Raw genomic sequence first — 21217 nt, forward strand, 5'->3', positions numbered from 1 at the left:
CGATTATTTAGGGTTGGAATTGGAAGGAGATGTTCAGACTTGGGCATCTCTTTCAGATAAGTTTAGGGTTTAGATGGGATAGATATACTTAGGATAGGATTTAAGTGGATTATAATTTGCTTATCATCTTCTATGTATGTATGCTGTATATATGTTTGAGTATTGTATCAAGTCTAAATCTTTTATTTAGACTAAAAGGGGAATTGTAGGGGAGAGCTCACTTACCCGAGATACTGGCCACGCCCATTTGGGGCGTGGATGGGGGATGTGGGAAAGGCTGTAAAGGGAAGCCTTTTCCTTGCTAGCCGCTTTGGTTTATCCCCCATCAGTTGCCTGGGCTCTGCCGCGTTGTAGTCCCCAAATAACACACAAGACACTGTATTAATTATGAAGCTGTTGGCCTTGCTTGTTTCTTACTGGCTAGCTCTGACTTAAGTAATTACCCTATAATTGTTAATCTAAGTATTTCTCTTACCGGAGAACAGTTCCGGGCTTCCTACCCCATGGCGGTTACATCTCGACTCTCCTGTTTCTCCTACCCAGTGTCCTCCTGGACTCCTAGTTCCACCTATCTTTGTTCCCTATTGGCCAACAGTGCTTTATTATTGACATATACACAGGACTTCCCCCAACAAAAGGCAACAGATAGCCAGGCGGTGGTGGCGCACGCCTTTAATCCCAGCACTCGGGAGGCAGGGGCAGGCGGATCTCTGTGAGTTCGAGGCCAGGCTGGACCGACAGCCTCCAAAACAATACAGAGAAACCCTGTCTCATAAAAACCAAAAAAAAAAAAAGCAAGAGATATATAGGAGAAAGAAAAAGTAAAATCTCTCTTGGATGCTGGCCTTTCTTGGGAAAGAACAGCGCTTCCCAGCTTCCCCTGGAAGTGATTTCTATATTTAATAAAGTATCCTAGACCCTATTTTTTCCTGTTGCACCATTTCCTTTTCAAACTATACTGCACATCCGCTCATCTGCCCAATCCTCCTTCGCTCACATCCTCGCAGGGATATGTCCAGCGCACACTTCCTTATAACTCCTAGAAACAACTGTGCAACCTAATGTAATCACCATACAAAAAAATGCATGGTTATCATATGAAAGTCTGACAGTTCAGATCCCGAAAGTCTGACAGTTCAGATCCCCAGAACCCCATGTCAAAGCCAAGCAGGCATAGTCACTGCCTGTAGCCCCAGTGCTCCTGGAAACAGAGACAAAGGGCTCCCTAGGGCAATGTCTAGGGTAGCAGGGATGAGGGCACTCGGAGCTCATCAGGAAATACCACCTCAAATAATAGAGTAGACAGCAGTCAAAACGGACACTGAAGTCAGCTGCAGACCTACACATGCACACTCACACACACACATTCATGCTCACGCTCACCAGTACATGTGTACCCATATACATGTAAACAATTCTACACACACACACACACACACACACTACATTATTATTAGAGGCAATTGCTTGGATGCCCGCCCCGTAATCATGTAACCCATGAAGAACCAGTGCCCGTATGGATTGCTTCTCTATATGTTTGGTTCTTATCTTACACCCCTGATTAATAACAGAAACATTATCACATTTCCTCAAAAGTTCTTACTTCCATCTTGGAATTTGCTTAATCGTTCAAAATACGAAGACATGGGGGCCTGGACGATGTCTAGGATAGCCAGCAGGGTCCTTGTCAGCCGCAGCAACTCACTGAAGCTGTAGAATCCAAAGTATATCAGGTTCCGAGCCAGGTGGACCACCTCCGTTGGGAAGAGCGGAAGACAGAATAGCATTGGAAAATGGAATAAACATTTGCAATTTTTACATCTAGAGTGGTTCCTAATACTTTAACACCTAGGATTTAAAATTCCTGTAAAGGCTGCTGTTCAGACTGTAACTGATCCAAATCTAGGGTCTATTCATAAGAGGCTTTAAGGTGCTTTGAGGAGTTTATGTTACAATATCTACTACTTAATTAATGTAAGTCAGGAGGATACCACTTAATCAGCGGTTAAATTACTCTAATAAATATGAGCCATAAACTGGCCCAGAGTTTTATGTCTCCTATCCTGGCTCATGGCAGTGGAGAGCTAATGTACCAGGTATGATGTGAGTACGTATGTCACACTAACTCACTCAGTAAGGGGGAGGGGCTCGTTATGTGACCTGAAGCTTTTCTCTTTCCCTTCTGATTCAAAGAGCATCACATCACTTGACTGTGGTCTAACTAACATATGAACTGCATTTCTGCACATCATGTATTTTTTCAAAAGTAAGGCAATGAATGGAATTAAAGTTTAAAATCCCAAATCTACAATTTTGTCATCATCAGACAGAATTGTGTCTGCCTGAACCTGAGAATCCCACTGCCCAGACACCCTAAATATTAGAGGAGAGGAAAATCTTCAGTGCTCGGTGCACCTGATTTCTGGCAAGAGCGCGCAGTCATGCCAGGAGTGACTGTTTTGAAACACCTCCAGTGGGGCTGGGGGAGGCTCAGGGTCTGAGAGCACTGGCTGCTCCCCCAGAGGACCTGAGTTTGGTTCTCAGCTCCCACATGGTTCTCCGTCGTCTGGCTCCAGGGGATTTGTCGCCCCCTTCTGACCAGTGGGCACCCGTCACAAAGAAAATAGATTTAAATTTTTTAAATACCTCAAATGTCAGCTTATTTTTCTCTTTGTCTCCAAAAGGAAATGGCTGGTTTACAACTTCTTTCAAATATTCTTCAACAAATTCCATTGTGAGAGCAAATTTCCTCTTCATGTCATTTCTGGAAGAGTCCGTGGTGGAGTCATACCTGGGCAGATGATACAAGAGTGAGTTAAGTCGATGAGAAACACTGAGAAGTGGAGCTGTTCAGAATGCTTTGCCTTGCACACAGTAGGGATGTTATCTATTCAGACTCCCATGGTGCATTGCCTTGGACACAGTGGGACTTTCATCTATTCTGACTCCCAGAGTGCACTGCCTTGCACACAGTGGGGATGTTATCTATTCTGACTCCCACAGTGCACTGTCTTGCACACAGTGGGGATGTTATCTATTCTGACTCCCACAGTGCACTGTCTTGCACACAGTGGGGATGTTATCTATTCTGACTCCCACAGTGCACTGTCTTGCACACAGTGGGATGTTACCTATTCTGACTCCCAGAGTGTATTGCCTTGCACACAGTGGGGATGTTACCATGCTTTGCCTTGGACACATCAGTCAGCCTCTTGGGGTAAGCATCCTACCTGTGACGGGGCCACCGCCAACTGAGATGGAATGAGCAGGGTGGAGTCTGCCAGTCACCACACACTCAGCTGCCAGGGTTAGCACTTTTGCTTTCTAGCCTCGGGGAACATGTTTCCTGCTGGAGAGCTATCATTCTGCCCTCAGGACGTGGCATCTCACTGACCCTTCCCAGGGAACACTGCGAAGGGAAATGCACAAATCCCTTCCTGTGTTTTTCTTTTCAGAGTTAAAGCCACTTTGACTTGGCCTTCATCTGCTGACTTTGAACAGAGAAATGCCTCTCAGACAGCTCACCCTCACTGTCAGCTTGGCAGGATCTGGAATCTTCCAGACAGAAAACACACCTCTGGGCACATCTGCGAGGGTGCTTCCAGAACCAACTAGCTGAAGAGGGAAAGGCCCACTTTGAGTGTGGAGAGCACCGCTCCCTGGGACGGAAACCGTTACTGGACGGAGAGGAAAAAATCAGAAGTGTGACCTCCCCGCCCCTGAGAAAAGATTCCAGGTGACACTGCCTCGAGGTCCCTGCCCTGATGGACTGGTCCCTCGAACTGTGAACCACACTAAAGCTGCTTCTCGTCCGCTATGAGAAAGGTAATGAATACAACGTACTGGACGGTTTTACATCAACTTGACACAAGCTGGAGTCCCTGGAGAGGAGGGAGCCTCGACCGAGAAAACTTCTCCCTGAGGTCCATGGACAGACAAGACCATAGGGCATTTTCCTAACTAGCGGCAGGTGGAGGGAGGGGCAGGCCATGGGGAGAGGGGCAGGACATTGCGGGTGGTGCCGTCCCTGGGTGCCCAGGTCCTGGGATCTTTAAGAAATCAGGCTGAGCAAGCCATGGGGAGCAAGCCAGTGAGCAGCAGTGCACCCCTCCATGGCCTCTTTAGAGCAGCTCCTGCCTCCGGGTTCCTGCCTCCTGTCCTCGTTTCCTTCAATGGGAGCAAGAGTCAAACAAACCCTCCCCTTCCCAAGTCACTTTCATCACACCTAACTGAGGCTGGGGAGATGGCTCCGTGGTTAAGAGCACTGGAGGCTGCTCTTCCAGAGGGCCTGGGGTTCAATCCCCAGCAACCCAAGCTCGGCGGCTCACAACTGTCTCCGTCCAACCCCAGTTCCAAGGGACCCAACACCCTCACAGACCCGTGCGTGCAGTCAGAACACCTATGCACGCAAAGTTAAATAAATAAATAATTTAAAAAGTAAATAAATAAATTGGTTTCCAAACATACTCGTGAATGGTGATCTTTGTGGGGATTTCGGTCCAGAGCCGGGCATAGCGAACGGGCACCACGGACTCCTGGGGGTCCCGGTCAACGTGCATGTGGAGCATGAGTCGACAGAAAGACGCTCGGAGGTCAAAGGGCAGGCTCTCATCAGACACACAGCGAAGGATCAGGTCCACGGACAGCTGTGCTGAAATCTGGTTGATGGCCAGATACTGGCGGTCCAAGCACATCCTTGCGAAGAGGTTCAGCTGGTACCTAGAGAGCATAAGGCGTGTTAACGTCATTCCTCTTGCCCCCATTGAAGAAAGCCATCAGCAACGCAGCCGACTGCTGGGTGTGCGGGGGTGTTCGTGAGTGCTTAACAACACTCAGCCCGACTCTCTTGGCCAGTGAACAAATGAATGACAGCATGGGGTCTAACACTGTCTCTGTCACCACAGTAAGTCACACGAAACCACCTTTCTCTCTCTCTCTCTCTCTCTCTCTCTCTCTCTCTCTCTCTCTCTCTCTCTCTCTCTCTCTCTCTCTCTCCACCTTCCCCCGCCTCTGTCGGGGTGGGGGCTACGGAGCCTCCAGAATCTGCACCGGCTTTGTCTGACCTCAGCCTGGTTTGCAGAGCAGCAGACAGGATAAGTCCCAACGGTGCTGTCTCAGGGTCCTATAGCCTCTACGATTAAGGGTGAGCCCTTGGTTTGGTTTTGAGAGACATAAAAGCCAGGAGACGCCAGACGTTCCGGGTCCTTCCTTGGTTCCCACCCACCTGTCTCTAGGGTTTCTGCCTTGGGCTTTGTCCCTTAAATCCAAAACGCCAGGTCGGTCTTTTTAACTGTTGTTGTTTTTCTCTCTTGGAAGGGGAGGGAGGGCACCCATGTGCCACATGACTTGTGTGGGGGTCAGAGGACAACATCTGGGAGTTGGCTCTCCCCTTCCACTGTTAGTTCCAGGGATCGAGTTAAGGTCGTCAGGCTTGCAGTGACAAGCATTTCCACCCACCGAGACAGCTTGCCAGCCCTCCAGCTAGGTTACTGATCCCAGCACACTGACCCTGGGGAACCGCCCCTCGAGCTGTTGCTAATAAACACAGGTGACCCTTCCAGAATGACAGACACCTGTGCCTTGCAAGCCCCAAAGAGCACGTGCTCACAACAAGATGCCATCTTAACCCACCGCCACTTCTGTGAGGTCACCCCGGCAGCCACACCCTCTCATTCCAGTTCCCACCCACCCCCTCCATCCACAGTCAAGGTCCTGTTGCTTCTCACCCGCCCCTACTACATCCCACTGGTAACAGGAAGAAACGCCTACTGACGAGCCCCACGCTCATCAGAAAATGTAAACAGAGAACGCATGTGTTAGCTTTCATCTCGAGATCTCTAGGCGGTTCCTCTCCTTCTGAATTTTTTGTTTTGTTTTGTTTTGTTTTTGATACAGGGTTTCTCTGCATTGTTTTGGAGGCTGTCCTGGCACTCAGTAGACCAGGCTGGCCACGAGCTCACAGAGATCCGCCTGCCTCTGCCTCCCGAGTGCTGGGATTAAAGGCGTGTGTCACCAACGCCCGGTTCTTTCTGCGTTTTCAGGTGCCCTCCTCTGTGTCTCTAGTTCCTAGAGGTTTGAGAGAAGCGGCTCCCTGTGAACACTGGACGGGGAGTGTGAGTGTCCCCAGCACCTGTAATAGGTCAGAACCTCCAGGTCAGCCTTGGTGCCTTCCTTGGCTTCCTGGGCGAGGTGTCTGATGGCCTTGCCGTGGGGCTCCTTGTGGCTGTCAATCCAGTAGAGCCACACCTCCTCATCGTCAATGTCGTCAGGAAGGATGGGGCTCTCCATGGGGTTTTCCACTTGCATGGACACCAGCCTGGAAGGGCAAAGACACGCAGAGTCTGCTAAGAGGCACACACCCAGTGGGGGATGTCCCGGCAGACGCCTGCGGGGGGGGGCAGCTTACTTGGTCTGAATGAGGATGTCGGCGTTGCCAGGACTCAGCATGAACTTGCAGATGAGCTCCTGAGTGACAGGAATGGCAGTGCTGTTGGACACACAGAGATCAGACAAGTAGTCCAGAAACCTAGGAAGGGGAAAAGGGAAACGTGAGGAAAATGCATTTCATTTTCCTATTTTAGCAGATCGTCCTTTAGGGATTCTTCAACGGTTTCATTTTTGCAAGCAAAGCACCTCGAGTGTATCCACTCACCAATTAATGTTTTTTCTTAAAATCTTTAAAGTGCGTGCATGTTTGGGCGTGGGCTCTGGCCCAGACTTCCGGCTGACTGTCCTGCCACCACCCCCACCCCCCACCCCCGCCACCATCTGTGTGAGTGCCGGAATCACGGATGCGAGCCCAGGTCGCTGCACCCAGCTCTTCTCCCGGAGATCTGGGCACTGAACTCGGGCCATCAGGCCTCTCTGTCAAAGGCTTTCACACACACTATAGCATCTCACCAGCCTGGCAAAGCATTTTAGTAAAATCATCACAACAGAAATGTAACTTGGAATTGCATAAAAGAAGCTTGACTTGCATTGCTTCAATGCAGTGTCTGTCTGTCTGTCTGTCTGTGCGCTTGTTCATCTGCTGCATCATTAAAAGCAGACTGAGCAATTCTTTCTATCACATGTGAGCCTTTGCTCGCCATGGGTGTGTCTGCTTCCGTGTTTTAGGTGACGTTCATCCCTCAGCACAATGACTCGCGTTTAGAAAAATCATCTTCCCTCGAGTGTCTTCCAAAACCAAGTATCAACAGAAAAGCAAAACAATGTGAGTATATAACAGGGTTAGGGAGCACTCTTCAGTGAGTATATAACAGGGTTAGGGAGCACTCTTCAGTGAGTATATAACAGGGTTGGGGAGCACTCTTCAGTGAGTATATAACAGGGTTGGGGAGCACTCTTCAGTGAGTATATAACAGGGTTGGGGAGCACTCTTCAGTGAGTATATAACAGGGTTGGGGAGCACTCTTCAGTGAGTATATAACAGGGTTGGGGAGCACTCTTTAGTGAGTACATACAGGGTTGGGGAGCACTCTTCAGTGAGTATATAACAGGGTTGGGGAGCACTCTTCAGTGAGTACATACAGGGTTAGGGAGCACTCTTCAGTGAGTATATAACAGGGTTGGGGAGCACTCTTCAGTGAGTATATAACAGGGTTAGGGAGCACTCTTCAGTGAGTATATAACAGGGTTAGGGAGCACTCTTCAGTGAGTACATACAGGGTTGGGGAGCACTCTTCAGTGAGTATATAACAGGGTTAGGGAGCACTCTTCAGTGAGTATATAACAGGGTTAGGGAGCACTCTTCAGTGAGTATATAACAGGGTTAGGGAGCACTCTTCAGTGAGTATATAACAGGGTTGGGGAGCACTCTTCAGTGAGTACATACAGGGTTAGGGAGCACTCTTCAGTGAGTATATAACAGGGTTGGGGAGCACTCTTCAGTGAGTATATAACAGGGTTGGGGAGCACTCTTCAGTGAGTATATAACAGGGTTGGGGAGCAGTCTTCAGTGAGTATATAACACTGTTGGGGAGCACTCTTCAGTGAGTATATAACAGGGTTGGGGAGCAGTCTTCAGTGAGTACATACAGGGTTAGGGAGCACTCTTCAGGAGAGGATGGTTGGTCCCGGGGGAAGCCCCTGTCCACCTCCCAGCATTGACTGTTAGAGCACGAGGCAGAGAAAACACGGTGAGTGTTCTTGGCTTGTGTGCTGTTCCCACCTAAGGCATCATGGCGGGGGGGGGGGGAGAGAATGCGCGACCCCCTTGGACCCAGCACCCCCTCCCTAACCGGGGGACTCAGCTTCATGTTCATTCTCTTGTCTTTCATTCTCTCCTTCCTAAAGTGAGGGTAAAAGCTGGGGAGCCCCCAAATGCGTGGCCACTTTCACCATCCCAGCACTTGGGAGACTGAGGCAGGAGGCTTGCCTTAAAGGGAAGGCCAACCTGGGCTACACAGTAAGTTCCAGGCCAGCTTGGCCTGCAATTGTGGGAGGAAAAATAATGGAAGACAAAACTTAAGACCCCCTAGGTTCAATTCCCAGCACCAAAAAAGAAATAGATAATAAGTGAGTCACTGAATTTTGTTAAAATCTAGGTAGCAGTGCATAGCACTTACCTCAGGAGAACGTAATGTGTATCATTTAAACCAAGCGCCCCATCAGGAGTGCCCAGCCTTTAGACACCACAACACGGTGCCACCGCCCATAAACGTGCCGGTCACCATTCATAGCTTTCCTAGGACACGCGTGGCCCACATCTGCAAGCTGGACACCTGGGAGAGTCTATGTGAACACGCTTTGGGCTTCTGAGGCTTCTTCTTGCGGTACCGGGATTAATCCTTGAGCCTCACATTCTCCCACTGGCTTAACTCCTCAACTATTTTTGTTTTTTTGTTTTTTATTTCGCGACAGGGCCCTACCAACTGTTCTTAAACCCAGTGTCGTAACCCAATTCCTAGCCTTGTAATCATCCTGTCTCAGGCCCCTGGGCAGCTGGGATTACAGGTGTGAAAATACACGAATATATTTTGGAAAACCGTACAGAAGTAAGAGTACATTTAAACGCCAGTCTAGGGCTGGGGTGCAGCAGCCGGCCACTTTCCAAGCCTGTGTGAGCCTTAGGTGAGCTCCCCAGCACCAAGGAGACACATCAACAGCGTCTCTAAAGGACTCTGATCACCTGTGAAGCAGAAACTGTTCTACACACACACACACACACACACACCCTGTTATCACGGAAACAAACACTTCATCTGCCCATCAAGAGTCAGGGCTACAATAGATGCTCAACTTTTTTATCTTAAACAAACAAAAAAAAAGACAAAGCAAAAAAACAACTCTTACACACACACACACACACACACACACACACACACACGAGAGCGGACCTGGGCTCCCGGTTCCTCCTGAGCAGGTTGACGAAGGTCTCGATCTCTTTAGCCGTGATGTGCTTCTCCAGTAGTTTGCGGTTGTTGTGTAACAAGGCCGTGATCGTATCTTCTGCCAAAATGTCATAGCCGATCTGGGACTGCATAACGCAGAAGTTCTTAGCGATGTACTCCTGCGGGGAGGAAGAGACATCAGCTGCCTTCAATGGCAGCTCCCTGGGGGGTCTGCAGCAGGGTCACCTGGGCAGCAGGAAAGCCCAGCAGGAGAGCTTATCGGAAGAAAATCAGTAAACGATGCCTCAGTAAAGGGAAATACTGGAGGAAATTTCTCGAGGGCGGGGGGCGGGACTTTGTGGGAGATCACTTAACCGGCACCTGCAAGGCTCGAGGTTCCATCCTCAATACTGCAAATAACTAATTAATCAATTAATTAAAAGCTATGTCACTCATCACTATTTTCTAAATGGGTACTGGTACTCTTGTAAGTGAGAAAAGGAAACTCTAACTGTAGTTTTTACGCCATGGTAACTTAGAATTTCATCAGCCGGCAAGGGGCCTCTCAGACACTCGCCAGAAGCTATAACTGCCAATTTCAGGTAAAATAATAATAAATTTTTTTAAAAAGTACATGACTGCCTCGCTCCTGGGATCTGAGATCGGTGCAGCCGATTGAATGTCCTACATGGACTCCAGTTGTCTTGTTTGTCGTTTGTTTGTTTGTTTTTGTTTTCCTCAGACTGACACTAGAATGACCAACAAGATCATCTGTGACGAATGATATAAAAAAAATTAGCGTACTTATCAGTAAGGAGCAACCGATCAAACAGGATTGCATGGTAACTCGAGTCATTAATTAGATCCAGCCACGCAATAACTGTCTAACTACGACTTCAAACGTTACGGGGACTGTGTGGGAGGCTGTGGGTGTGGCCGAACCTGAGAAAGGTCTCTCTGGAGATCTCACTATGAGATAAGAGAGAGCAGACAAGAGGACAGACACGTGTCCACGCGTGGATGAGCGCGGCGTGAAGCCGAGGTTGGAGACGAGAGGCAGCTGCAGATGACAGAGGCAGAAAAGAAATGGACAAGTCAGCAAGGATGGAAGGACAGCAGCCCTGGGAGCAGCAGCAGGGCGTGCCCAGCGTGGAGTGGCACCCGCCAAGGTCCTGTGGTAGAGTGTTGGGGCCCCCACAGGGTCTCTGAGTTGCTTGTCAGCTGATAGCCACAGGTCATCCTGTTTTATAGTCCTGGCTTACTGCCCCCGCATTGCCCTACTGACAGCAACATCTAGCAGGAGGAAAACACGCTCTCTTCCACCTGGGGTTTTTCTACTGTGTTGCAAGACTATATATAAGACTGCTCCCTCCTACAAGAGAGAGACCTCGTAGCACTGGCAAAATAAAGACACTTCTTAGTACAAACAGCTGGACATCTGGTCTTTCTGTTCCTGATACCTCGGAGTTGCTTTGTGGCGCGGGCGCCACAGTGGACACAGGCGCACACATGGTACACATATACACAGCTAGGCAAAACACCCATATATACAGGGTAAGTATTTTATAATTGTATAAAAGAGAGTCAGCTTGCTTAGGTGACAATTTCTTTGTTTAAAAAAAAGAATAGAGCTGGGTGGTGGTGGCGCACAACTTTAGTCCCAGCACCTGGGAGGCAGAGGCAGGTGGATCTCTGTGATTTTGAGGCCGGTCTGGTCTATAAAGCAAGTTGCAGGACAGGCTCTAAAGCTACACAGAGAAACCTTGTCTCAAAAAAAAAAAAAGTCCTCGTGAGTTATGGTAATGGCCAAAATGTTATTCTAGCCATGAGAAGGAGAACACCACAGAGAGTGTCAGTTATGCTCTGTTTAGTCTTCTCCCTATTCTTTTTTAAATATTTATTATTTGTGTGCACATGTATGTCTGTGAACCACATGCATGCAGTACCCAAAGACGCCAGCAGAGGGTGCCAGATACCCTGGAGCTGGAGTTACAGGCAGTTGTGAGCCCCCTTTGTGGGTGCTGGGAACTGAACCCAGGCCCTCTGGAAGAGCAGTCAGTCACTGCTCTGACTGGCTGAGCCATCTCTCCAGCCTGTTCCCTGTCCCTCGTTCTCATGCCTATGTCCCAAACCACAATCACTGGCTTTCACATTCTGTGTATAGACCCTTAGCGCTAAGGAGAGCAACCCCTTCAATGGCCAAAGGTTTTCTATTTCTGGGGGTTTCTCCTTGGGAATGCACCTCTGTTTCTACGATGAGAAAATGTATCGATTAGAAAGTGGCCTTTGCCTTGAGCAAAATTTACTGGAACGTATCTAGTCCTTGAAAATGATATTGGTTACACAAATCTAATTATAGCCTAGGCATCACTTTTGTGTCCTCTCAGAATGATGCCTTGCTACTGGGTAGTCAATTACCTAAAGTAAAAGTCCCCTGCAGTGCATCACTTCAGAGCTGTATATTGATTTACACGCGTTTATGGCCATCAGAGTCATACTCTGGTGTGAGGCAAGCTTCCAAGATGTTGAGGAATAATTAAATGAAATTAGGGGTGACACTGGGCTCCATAAATAATAGCAAACCCAAACACAACATTGCATACGTGGGTCAGCACTAAATCACACGTGAGCTCTTCACTGGTGTGTTGGATGCTGGAAATTAGATAATCAAAGCAAGATGAAAAGCCGTTCTGCCTACATTTAAAGACATTTTCCCATAAACTGTCAGAGAGCTACTTATGGCAGTTAGGGGGATGGCTTGCTGTGGCTCCCGGCTCAAGAGCTTCAGTTCAGAAGGGTGGGAAGCCAGGGCGGAGGGAGGTAGGCTGGCCACGTAGCATTCAGTTGTGGGGAGGGGGCTCGGCTCACCGTCTCCTTTTTATTTAGCACTGGGCCCGGGCCAGGCAGTGCTGCCCACACTGAAGGCCTTCCATCTTCAGTGAAAGACCCGGACACGCCCTCAGGGACACGCTCTGAGGTGACAAGTCCTTACCCCACCTGTCCCGCAGAATCTCATTGGCTCTAAGCTGTTTCTGTTCTGTTGGATTAAGTGTGTTTGCATTCTCTAGGACCCAAATGGGGGCACCCCTGTCACCCCCAAAGGCCAAGCGACCATTTCAGAAGAGGAGGTGGGGACACTGTAAGAGCTGGAGGCCAGGGTAGGAGCTCTGTGAATGCTGTCTTCCAGATATGACACAATGTGACATGATGTGGCATGATGTGGCATGATGTAACATGATATGACATGATGTAACATGATGTGACATGACGTGACATGATATGACATGATGTGACATGATGTGGCATGATGTGACATGATGTGACATATGACACGATGTGACATGATGTGACATGACACGATGTGACATGATATAACATGATATGAAATGATGTGACACGATGTGACATGATGTGACATATGACACGATGTGACATGATATGACATGCTGTGACATGATGTGACATGCTGTGACATGATGTGACATGATATGACGTGATGTGACATGATGTGGCATGATGTGACACAATGTGACATGATATAACATGATATGACATGATGTGACATGATGTGACATGACACGATGTGACATGATATAACATGATATGACATGATGTGACACGATGTGACATGATGTGACATATGACATGATGTGACATGATATGACATGCTGTGACATGATGACACGATGTGACATGTAACATGATGTGACATAACATGATATGACACGATGTGACATGTAACATGATGTGACATGACATAACATGATGTGACATATGATGTGATGTGACATGACATAACATGACGTGACATGATGTGGCATTCATGAGCACACAGTAGCTGTGTTACCTGCACATTCAGCAAGACAGGGCTGATCGGGAGGAAGAAGAGGATTCTGCAGGGGTGAGAGGAAATCAAGGCGGGTGACGGAGCACAGATGTGATCGCAGTGTCCTGTATGCATGTGTGAGCTGTCAAAAGAAGCTGGGGGTGCGTGGCATTAAGCCAGAAGCAGAGTGAAGTTGGTCTTCTCTCAAGCTTGACCCGCGTGAGGTCACTGCGGAGAGTCACCTTGCTCCTTGGTCAGATCAGTGACTTAGATGTTGGGGAGGGGAGGGGAGGGGAGGGGAGGGGAGATAGATCACCCACAGTGACGCACTGCAAGGAATCTAGAGGGCGTGTAAATATCAACTCAGGCAGGTGACTATGTGTGCACGCATGTGCACACGCTCAAATGTGCCTGCTTGACAGGAAAATGGGTGTTTTCAGGGCGACCCCACCCTGTGCTCTGAACACCACTGTCTCATGCAGCAGCCACCACAAAGTCACCTGCCGCCACCGCTGCCACCCCCGGGCCCTCCTTGTCATGACGCCCTCACACTGAGCCCAGATACACACTGTCTCCTTTCCACGACCCCTTGACGGGCTTTGGGCACAGCTACAAGAAAAGTAACTCGTTCAGGGGACCCAGGAAGGGAAGTGGGGAGGAGGAAACCGGCCGAGCTGCCTCTCCACACCCACCCTGTGCTCGGCCAGTCGGTGCTGCACGGGGTGTCTCCAGCGCCACAACCCTGGATGCCTAAAGTCTGTTCGGGCATTCTAGATCTATGTCCTTTCTCAGGGAGACACGAGCTACACTGTCATCCCGCTGGAAGTGTGGCCCCAGTGGCAACATTTCAACCAGAAAGAACTAGGTTCATCACCCGGATGGTACAAGAGATGCCCATTGTATTAAATATTATAGGGCATGTATCTAAATGCACGGTAAGTTTAAGGGCCTGTTTAAACTGTCAGTCTGCTCCTGTTATTTGACATATTTATTTATTGTTTAACTAAATCAGCTTTACATATTCTTTTTGGACCTTTCTTAATCTCAAAGGCTGAATTCCAAAGCCAACATATTTTAATACATTCTTCCTGAAGGGGGAAAATATGTTTTCTTGCCAAAATATTTTCAAGCTCTCAGCAATGACTCAGAAGCTGGGTTTACACACCGGATCCGTTCCTAAAACTGTAGCCTGGCAGCTGAGGGTGTAGCTAAGTCATAGTGCCCACCTGGTGACAAGTGTGTGTCCCAGCGCCAAAAAGAAAACAAGAAACACTGTAAATCTGAGGGTCTCGTTTGCTTCCCGGGCTCCGTCCCTTATGTTAACTCAGCACTGTCTAAACTGAGCTGATTTGTGAAAACTGTTAGGCTTGAAACAAAGTGAGTGAACACTGAGTGTTGCCCACATGCCTCAAATGTCCCCCACCTCATCAGTCACCTTGAGCTCTGTGTCACAGGCCCTGCCCAAGCCCTCTCCCAGGCCATACTCCCTCATGAACTGAACTCAGCAACTGATAGCGCACGCCTTTCATCCCAGCACTTTGGGGCAGAGGCAGGCGGAGCTCTGAATTTGAGGCCAGCCTGGTCTACAGAGCGAGCTCCAGGACAGCCAGGACTACACAGAGAAACTCTGTCTGGAAAAAACTGTGTTGCACGCCGGTGGTACATAGGTCCTTCTACTAGATAAGAAGCACATGAAGAACACAACGCCAGGTGACCAATGACGTAAATAGCTTTATGTCAAACATTTGCGTTATTGAACCCAACGCAAAATATTACAGATGTTTAAAGATGACCCGTATGTTGTGTGTATGCACTTTGCCTGCTTGCATATATGTACGCCCGTGTGCCTACGGTGCCAACAGAGGCCAGAAGGAGGGGGCATTGGACATGAGCTGCCTCATAAGCACTGAGAATTGAACCCAGGTCCTCTGGAAGAGAAGCCAGTGCTCTTAGCCAGTGAGGTATCTCTCCAGACTCTACTACATATTTTTAAGACTAAGTGAGACTTGAAATAACCTTCACTAGCAGGTTACAGCTTTTGGCTACATCCCTAGACGCACACTAGCCACCCACTGTCCTCCACAGTGACCTTTCCAAAATCCTACCCTGTCACATAGGCAGATGCATCAGGACTCGTGGTCCCCAGCAGGGGGCAGAGTTGTGGAAGTCTGAGCCTTCTGGTTGAGCCTCCGGGAGGAAATGTGTTACTAGGGGTAAACCTTGCAGTTTTATAACCCACCCAACTTCCTGTTTGTTCTCGTTTCCTATCTGTCAAGAGAGGAGGGGTCCCCCTGTGCCTTCCAATCCATGACAGTCTGGACACCTTCAAACTGTGGATCCAAAAAGCCCTCCCTCCCTTGAGTGTCTTCTGCTCAGGAATTTGGTCACAGGGAAGAAAAGCAACCAAACCGATTACTCTGTCTCCTAAAAGGCGTGCTCCAGACAGTCATGCAGATGGCTCCCCGTCCCCACCACTGGCCAGAGCTCCCCAGCCTGAGCATCGAGCATTGCATTCCTCTGCCCCCCCCAATCCCAAGCCTCCCCTCGGTCCCTTCTCCTGTTTCAGGTGCTTGTTGAATCTCGGCCACAAGATGGTATCTTAGTAGGTATGCACGCACACAGCAAGGCTGCACCTCTCAGGAACAGGCCAGGGTACCCTGCTCAGCAGGACCATGAACAGACCACGCATCCCCGCCTGCAAGTCTAAGCCCTAAGAACGCGCACGCGCACCCGTCCAGCTCAACGGTCCTCACACATGGCTCTCTGAGCCGCCCACACAAAGCCCTTCCTCGCAAAGTCCAACTTCTGCCTCCTCGGTCTATACTTTTAGCTGCCGCATACGAAGGGCTCGGGCTCCCTACCCACCTGGTTCTTCCTGTAGTCCTGCTGCGAGTGCCTCAGGACGCGGTAGCAGAGGCGCAGCACGTACTTGTAGGGGGCGTAGCGCTGGTCGCCCAGGTCCTCCAGCCTCAGCATCGAGCCTTCTCCCGCCTTCTCCTTGAAGGGCGCTTTAAGGATCCCAAACACCTGGAAGAACAAGAAGACCCTTCCGTTTCGATGGTCGCACGCGTGCACGCTCTGCAACCCATTTGCATTTTTAATGAATAACACGGACTTGAAAGCACTGTAAGTAAAATTAGTGCAAAGGCAGAAGGTACTTACTGGTTGTTAGTCCTGAATGATAAATAAAACACCATCGAACCAAAAGCCCAGTGCTCTCAAGAGTACCCAGTCAACAAGTCCACTGCATCAATGGCATGATTAATTTTATTTAGAAACTGTATTTTACTGAGATGGGAAATATGAAGGTGTTTGTATCAAGCTACATGGACATATTCAGAGGAATTAAGATATATTTCCTAGCCGGGCAGTAGTGGCGCACGCCTTTAATCCTAGCACTCAGGAGGCAGAGGCAGGAGGATCTCTGTGAGTTCGAGACCAGCCTGGACTACCAAGAGAGTTCCAGGACAGCCTCCAAAGCCACAGAGAAACCCTGTTTCGAAAAACAAACAAACAAAAAAGATATATTTCCTATATGCTTTTATTATTCTGCTATTTTTCTGTGATTTTCCAAAATCAAAATATTATTTTTAAAAAGGCATGTTTACTTTTTACCTGAAGCTTACAACGGGTAATGGCTTCCAAATGTCACTCTTACCTCATTTTAGGCAAAAGGTAGAAAGGCTGTAGGTGCCAGAAGAGGACATTGGTAGGAGAGAGTCCTTTGTGTGTGCCTGAGAGGCTAACACTGGACACAAATGAGCAAAATGGACTCAGTAGGTTGTATATACAAATGCATATGTATGCATGTACACACAATAATAATAATATTAATAATATTTGGTTGTGAGCCTAGCCTTTAACGGCTGAGCCATCTCTCCAGCCCAATAATAATAATAATAATAAGGACTCAGTAGGCTGTATATACATAGGCACATGTATGTATGTACATACCATAATAATAAAGACTCAGTAGGTTGTATATACATATGCACATGTATGCATGTACATACAATAATAATAATAATAAGGACTCAGTAGGTTGTATATACATATGCACATGTATGCATGTACATACAATAAAAATAATAAGGGAGAGATCATGGATTGGGAGGACAGAGAAGTTAGAGGGGGAGAGGGTAGGAAGGCAGATGTGATAAATGTAGTCGGTGTTTATGTGTGACGTTCTTAAAAATAAAATTATTTTTGAAAAGAATTTTATGTTCCCTGAACCTTGAATTTTATATTATGAGATAGATTGGGCGCATCAGTTAATAGATCAAAATTCACTCATAGTCCTAAAAGTTCCTGAAATCAAATGCTTTATTAATTTGCTGATGACAGAAAGACTTTGTCCCTTAGACCTGTGACTTTATTTCAGAAAAGCACTGTCTTCAGACAACCTATAAATACCATCTGACAATGGGTCTCCAGTTTTTCCTTTCCCAACTCAGCACAGTATGTTAATTAATGTTAATTATTAATTAATGTAATTTTTGTGTTTTCAATTGTCCATATGTGGCTCATACAGAAGTTAATTGTTTTTGGTAGCAAATAAAACAATAAAAAGAAGATGTGACTGCAGTAAAGTCCATGCAGGTTACTGGAAAGTAGATTATTTTCTGGTATGCTATGCACTTCAGAGATCTGGACTGGATTGCTGTCTTCTTAGAGCAGATGGAAGAGGGAGAATGGTTCCAAAGTCACTTGGAAATTTGTTTCTTCAGATGCTCTGACCACACTGGTATTTTGGAGATGTGTGGTGGGTATCTCTAAGCTACCCTCAAACAGTCCCTAACTTCTGCCATCCGTGTCCCTGTGGAATTCTCTCTCTGCTCCTAACCAATCACACAGAACTTATGGATATGGGATCTAGGGTGACGTTTTAAAGACTATCTGTAAGCATTATGGCTCGGATGGAAAGGTATTCTGGCACTCGGGAGCCAAGGAATACTGAGTGTTGCAGTCTCACCCAAACTTCTTTCAAGAGATTTATTGGGAGGGAAGAATCCAGGAGAGTGGCTGCCCTCTGCCAGGCTGGAAAAGGACAGTCACAAGCTGAACAGGCAGAGGGTTTATATAGGGCTTCTTAGGGGTGGAGTTTTCCAGGGAGAAGATTTTGGGGCGGTGGGAGGGGGGATTGGTCAGATTTCAGTCCCTGAGCTCAGACTGGCTAGATCTCCTGCTCAGGAATTGGTTGGTTTTCTGCTCAGGGTCAGGGTCAGATTTGGCTCTGGTTTCAGGGCCAAAGTATGTTCCATTCTCTGGTCCTTTTTAGCCTTTTGGCTCTAGTGTTAGGGGCAGGGTGCATTTCTTTCACTGGCTCTGATTCCAGGGGCAAAGTGTGTTTCTTTGGCACTGGTTTCAGGGCCAGGGTGCATTTCTTTGGCTCTGGTTCCAGGGACAAAGTGTGTTTCTTTCTCTGGTCCTTTTTAGCCTTTTGGCTCTAGTTTCAGGGTCAGGGTACACTTCTTTGGCTCTGGTTGCAGGGACAAAGTGTGTTCCTTTGACTCTGCTCAGGGTGTGTTTCTTTGGCTGGCTGTCTTTCCCTACACTATAGCTATGTCTAGGTGCCCTTTCTCTTCTCTGGGATCCCTCATTTTTAAGGCAAATGTCTTGGTTTGGAGGTTGAAGCTCATCACAGAGAGAAAAGCACAGAAGAAGCTCCCAGCAGCTGCTCTCACGGCATCCACAGCCAAGCACAGAGAGCACCCAATGCCATGCTCAGATCTTTGTCCATTCTCTGCAGTCTAGGATCTTCACCCAGGGGATGGGCTGGCCTAGTTAATGAGTCTTCCTAAATCAACTAGCATAAGTCAGGATAATCCCTTATAGACTCAGCAGCCTGTCTCTCGGTGATTCTCAAATCATCAAGCTGCAGCTAACACAATCACCAATGGGAACTAACACAACCATCACCGGAAGCTAACCCTAACCATCACCAGAAGCTAACCCTAACCATCACCACAGGAAGCTAACACTAACCATCACAGGAAGCTAACACAACCATCACAGGAAGCTAACCCTAACCATCACCACAGGAAGCTAACACAACCATCACCACAGGAAGCTAGCACAACCATCACAGGAAGCTAACACAGCCATCACCACAGGAAGCTAACACAGCCATCACCACAGGAAGCTAACACAACCATCACCACAGGAAGCTAACACAACCATCACAGGAAGCTAACACAGCCATCACCACAGGAAGCTAACACAATCATCACCACAGGAAGCTAACACAACCATCACAGGAAGCTAACACAGCCATCACCACAGGAAGCTAACACAACCATCACCACAGGAAGCTAACACAACCATCACAGGAAGCTAACACAGCCATCACCACAGGAAGCTAACACAAACATCATCACAGGAAGCTAACACAGCTATCACCACAGGAAGCTAACACAAGCATCACAGGAAGCTAACACAACCATCACCACAGGAAATGCTCTATCTTGAAGCAGGCTTGTACCAAACTCTATGAGCCATTGAGGAAGTGTATTTCTCTTCAGTCCACTCTTGAGGTGACAGTAGCCCTACAGAAAGTATTGAATGCCTCTGAGAAAAAACTACCCACAGACATTTAAAACTCACAGAAACTGAAATAAGTGTCTAGGCATCATTTGTTATGCAGCAAGGCATAACTGATACTGTAACTCAAAACACAAAATAGGCAAGTTTGGTTCATGAAGCAACTCACCTGTGCCAGGATGTTTTGTTCCCTCATTAGTTTCTGCCGTTCCCGGTTTGGCTTGGTGATGACCACATCCAGAACATCCTGTCCATTGTTAGTCACATCAGCCACAAAGAAGATGAGGTCTTCCAACAGTTTAGTCACAAACCTATCACGGAGGAAAGACGTGACAATTCTGGACCATCAGAAATTACGTCTGAGAACTGAAGCACTAAGAAAGTTAAACTGCTTTTAACAATACATACTTAATCAACACAAATATAATATCTAATGCAATTGCTACTTAATTTTGACAATATTTCCTACCCAGGTCCTCCTGCCCTCCATTCCAACTCCAAATCTAATCAAAAATTGCAAGTGGTTACTAAATAAAATCCCATGAGTCTCAAGGACAAATGGATGTGGAAGACGGCACAACTGTGATTTTAATGTCTCCCGAACATCACTGTCAAAGCAAACCTCTGACACCAGGCAGCATCAGCAGGCTAAAGTCAGACAGGATCCCACTGATTCTGCTCAGCGAACATTTAGCTGCAACGCAAATATTCTCCCTTGCTGACTCCACAACTGGAATTGGGTGTTTAGACATGAAGAACAAAAGGTTCGGGTGTGTCGTGACTCTAGATTACTCTTAAAGATGGTAACTGTCAATAGGATGAGTAGATCATTAATGTTTCTTTTTATTATATATATATATATATCCATATATATATATATATATATATATATATATATATATATATATATAATGTTTAGCACAAGGAGGCCAGAAGAGGACATCAGAACCCCTGGAGAATCCCCTGGAGCTGGAGTTACAAATGGTTATGAGATGCCATGTGGGTGTTGGGAACTGAACCTCTGTCCTTTGGGAGAATGGCAAATGCTTTTAACCACTGAACCATCTCTCCAGCCCAAGAATATTAAGTCTTGATGGAGTGTCTCTATACATTATTCCTAATACACAGATGATGCGGGATAATGCTCTTGTACACTGAAAAGATCTGTCGCTTGTATTGATTTAATAAGTCGCTAATTGGCCAGTAGCCAGGGCAGGAAGTATAGGTGGGGCTACCAGACTAGGAAAATTCTGGGAAGAGGAAAAGCAGAGACGTAGTCACCAGCCAGACCCAGAGGAAGCAAGGTGAGAATGCCTCACTGAGAAAAGGTACCAAGCCACGTGGCTAAACACAGATAAGAATTATGGATGAATTTAAGACAAAAGAGCTAGCTGGTAATAAGCCTAAGCAAAAGGCCAAACAGTTTATAATTCATAAAAGCCTCTGCATGTTTATTTGGAATTGAACGACTGCAGGACCAGTCAGGACAGAAACTTCTGTGTATCTACAGAGGTGCCTC

At 47.5% G+C, this 21217-nt stretch overlaps 1 protein-coding gene across 2 annotated transcripts in view; it reads right to left on the minus strand.

The window, feature by feature from the left end:
• Positions 1-21217, minus strand: part of Itpr2 (inositol 1,4,5-trisphosphate receptor type 2) — a 394738-nt gene that overhangs the window by 274582 nt on the left and 98939 nt on the right. For both annotated transcript variants that reach the window (XM_040743610.1, XM_040743611.1), the window contains exons 14-21: positions 19868-20009; positions 16024-16185; positions 9339-9511; positions 6407-6526; positions 6131-6316; positions 4468-4719; positions 2647-2791; positions 1604-1754 (exon numbers count right to left, since the gene is read on the minus strand). In XM_040743610.1, coding sequence (XP_040599544.1) covers positions 1604-1754; positions 2647-2791; positions 4468-4719; positions 6131-6316; positions 6407-6526; positions 9339-9511; positions 16024-16185; positions 19868-20009 — 1331 coding nt within the window. The remainder of the gene's footprint in view (positions 1-1603; positions 1755-2646; positions 2792-4467; positions 4720-6130; positions 6317-6406; positions 6527-9338; positions 9512-16023; positions 16186-19867; positions 20010-21217) is intronic.

This window comes from Mesocricetus auratus, unplaced genomic scaffold, assembly GCF_017639785.1.
Source record: "Mesocricetus auratus isolate SY011 unplaced genomic scaffold, BCM_Maur_2.0 Super-Scaffold_100001, whole genome shotgun sequence".
In the NCBI taxonomy this organism is placed as follows: Eukaryota; Metazoa; Chordata; class Mammalia; order Rodentia; family Cricetidae; genus Mesocricetus; species Mesocricetus auratus.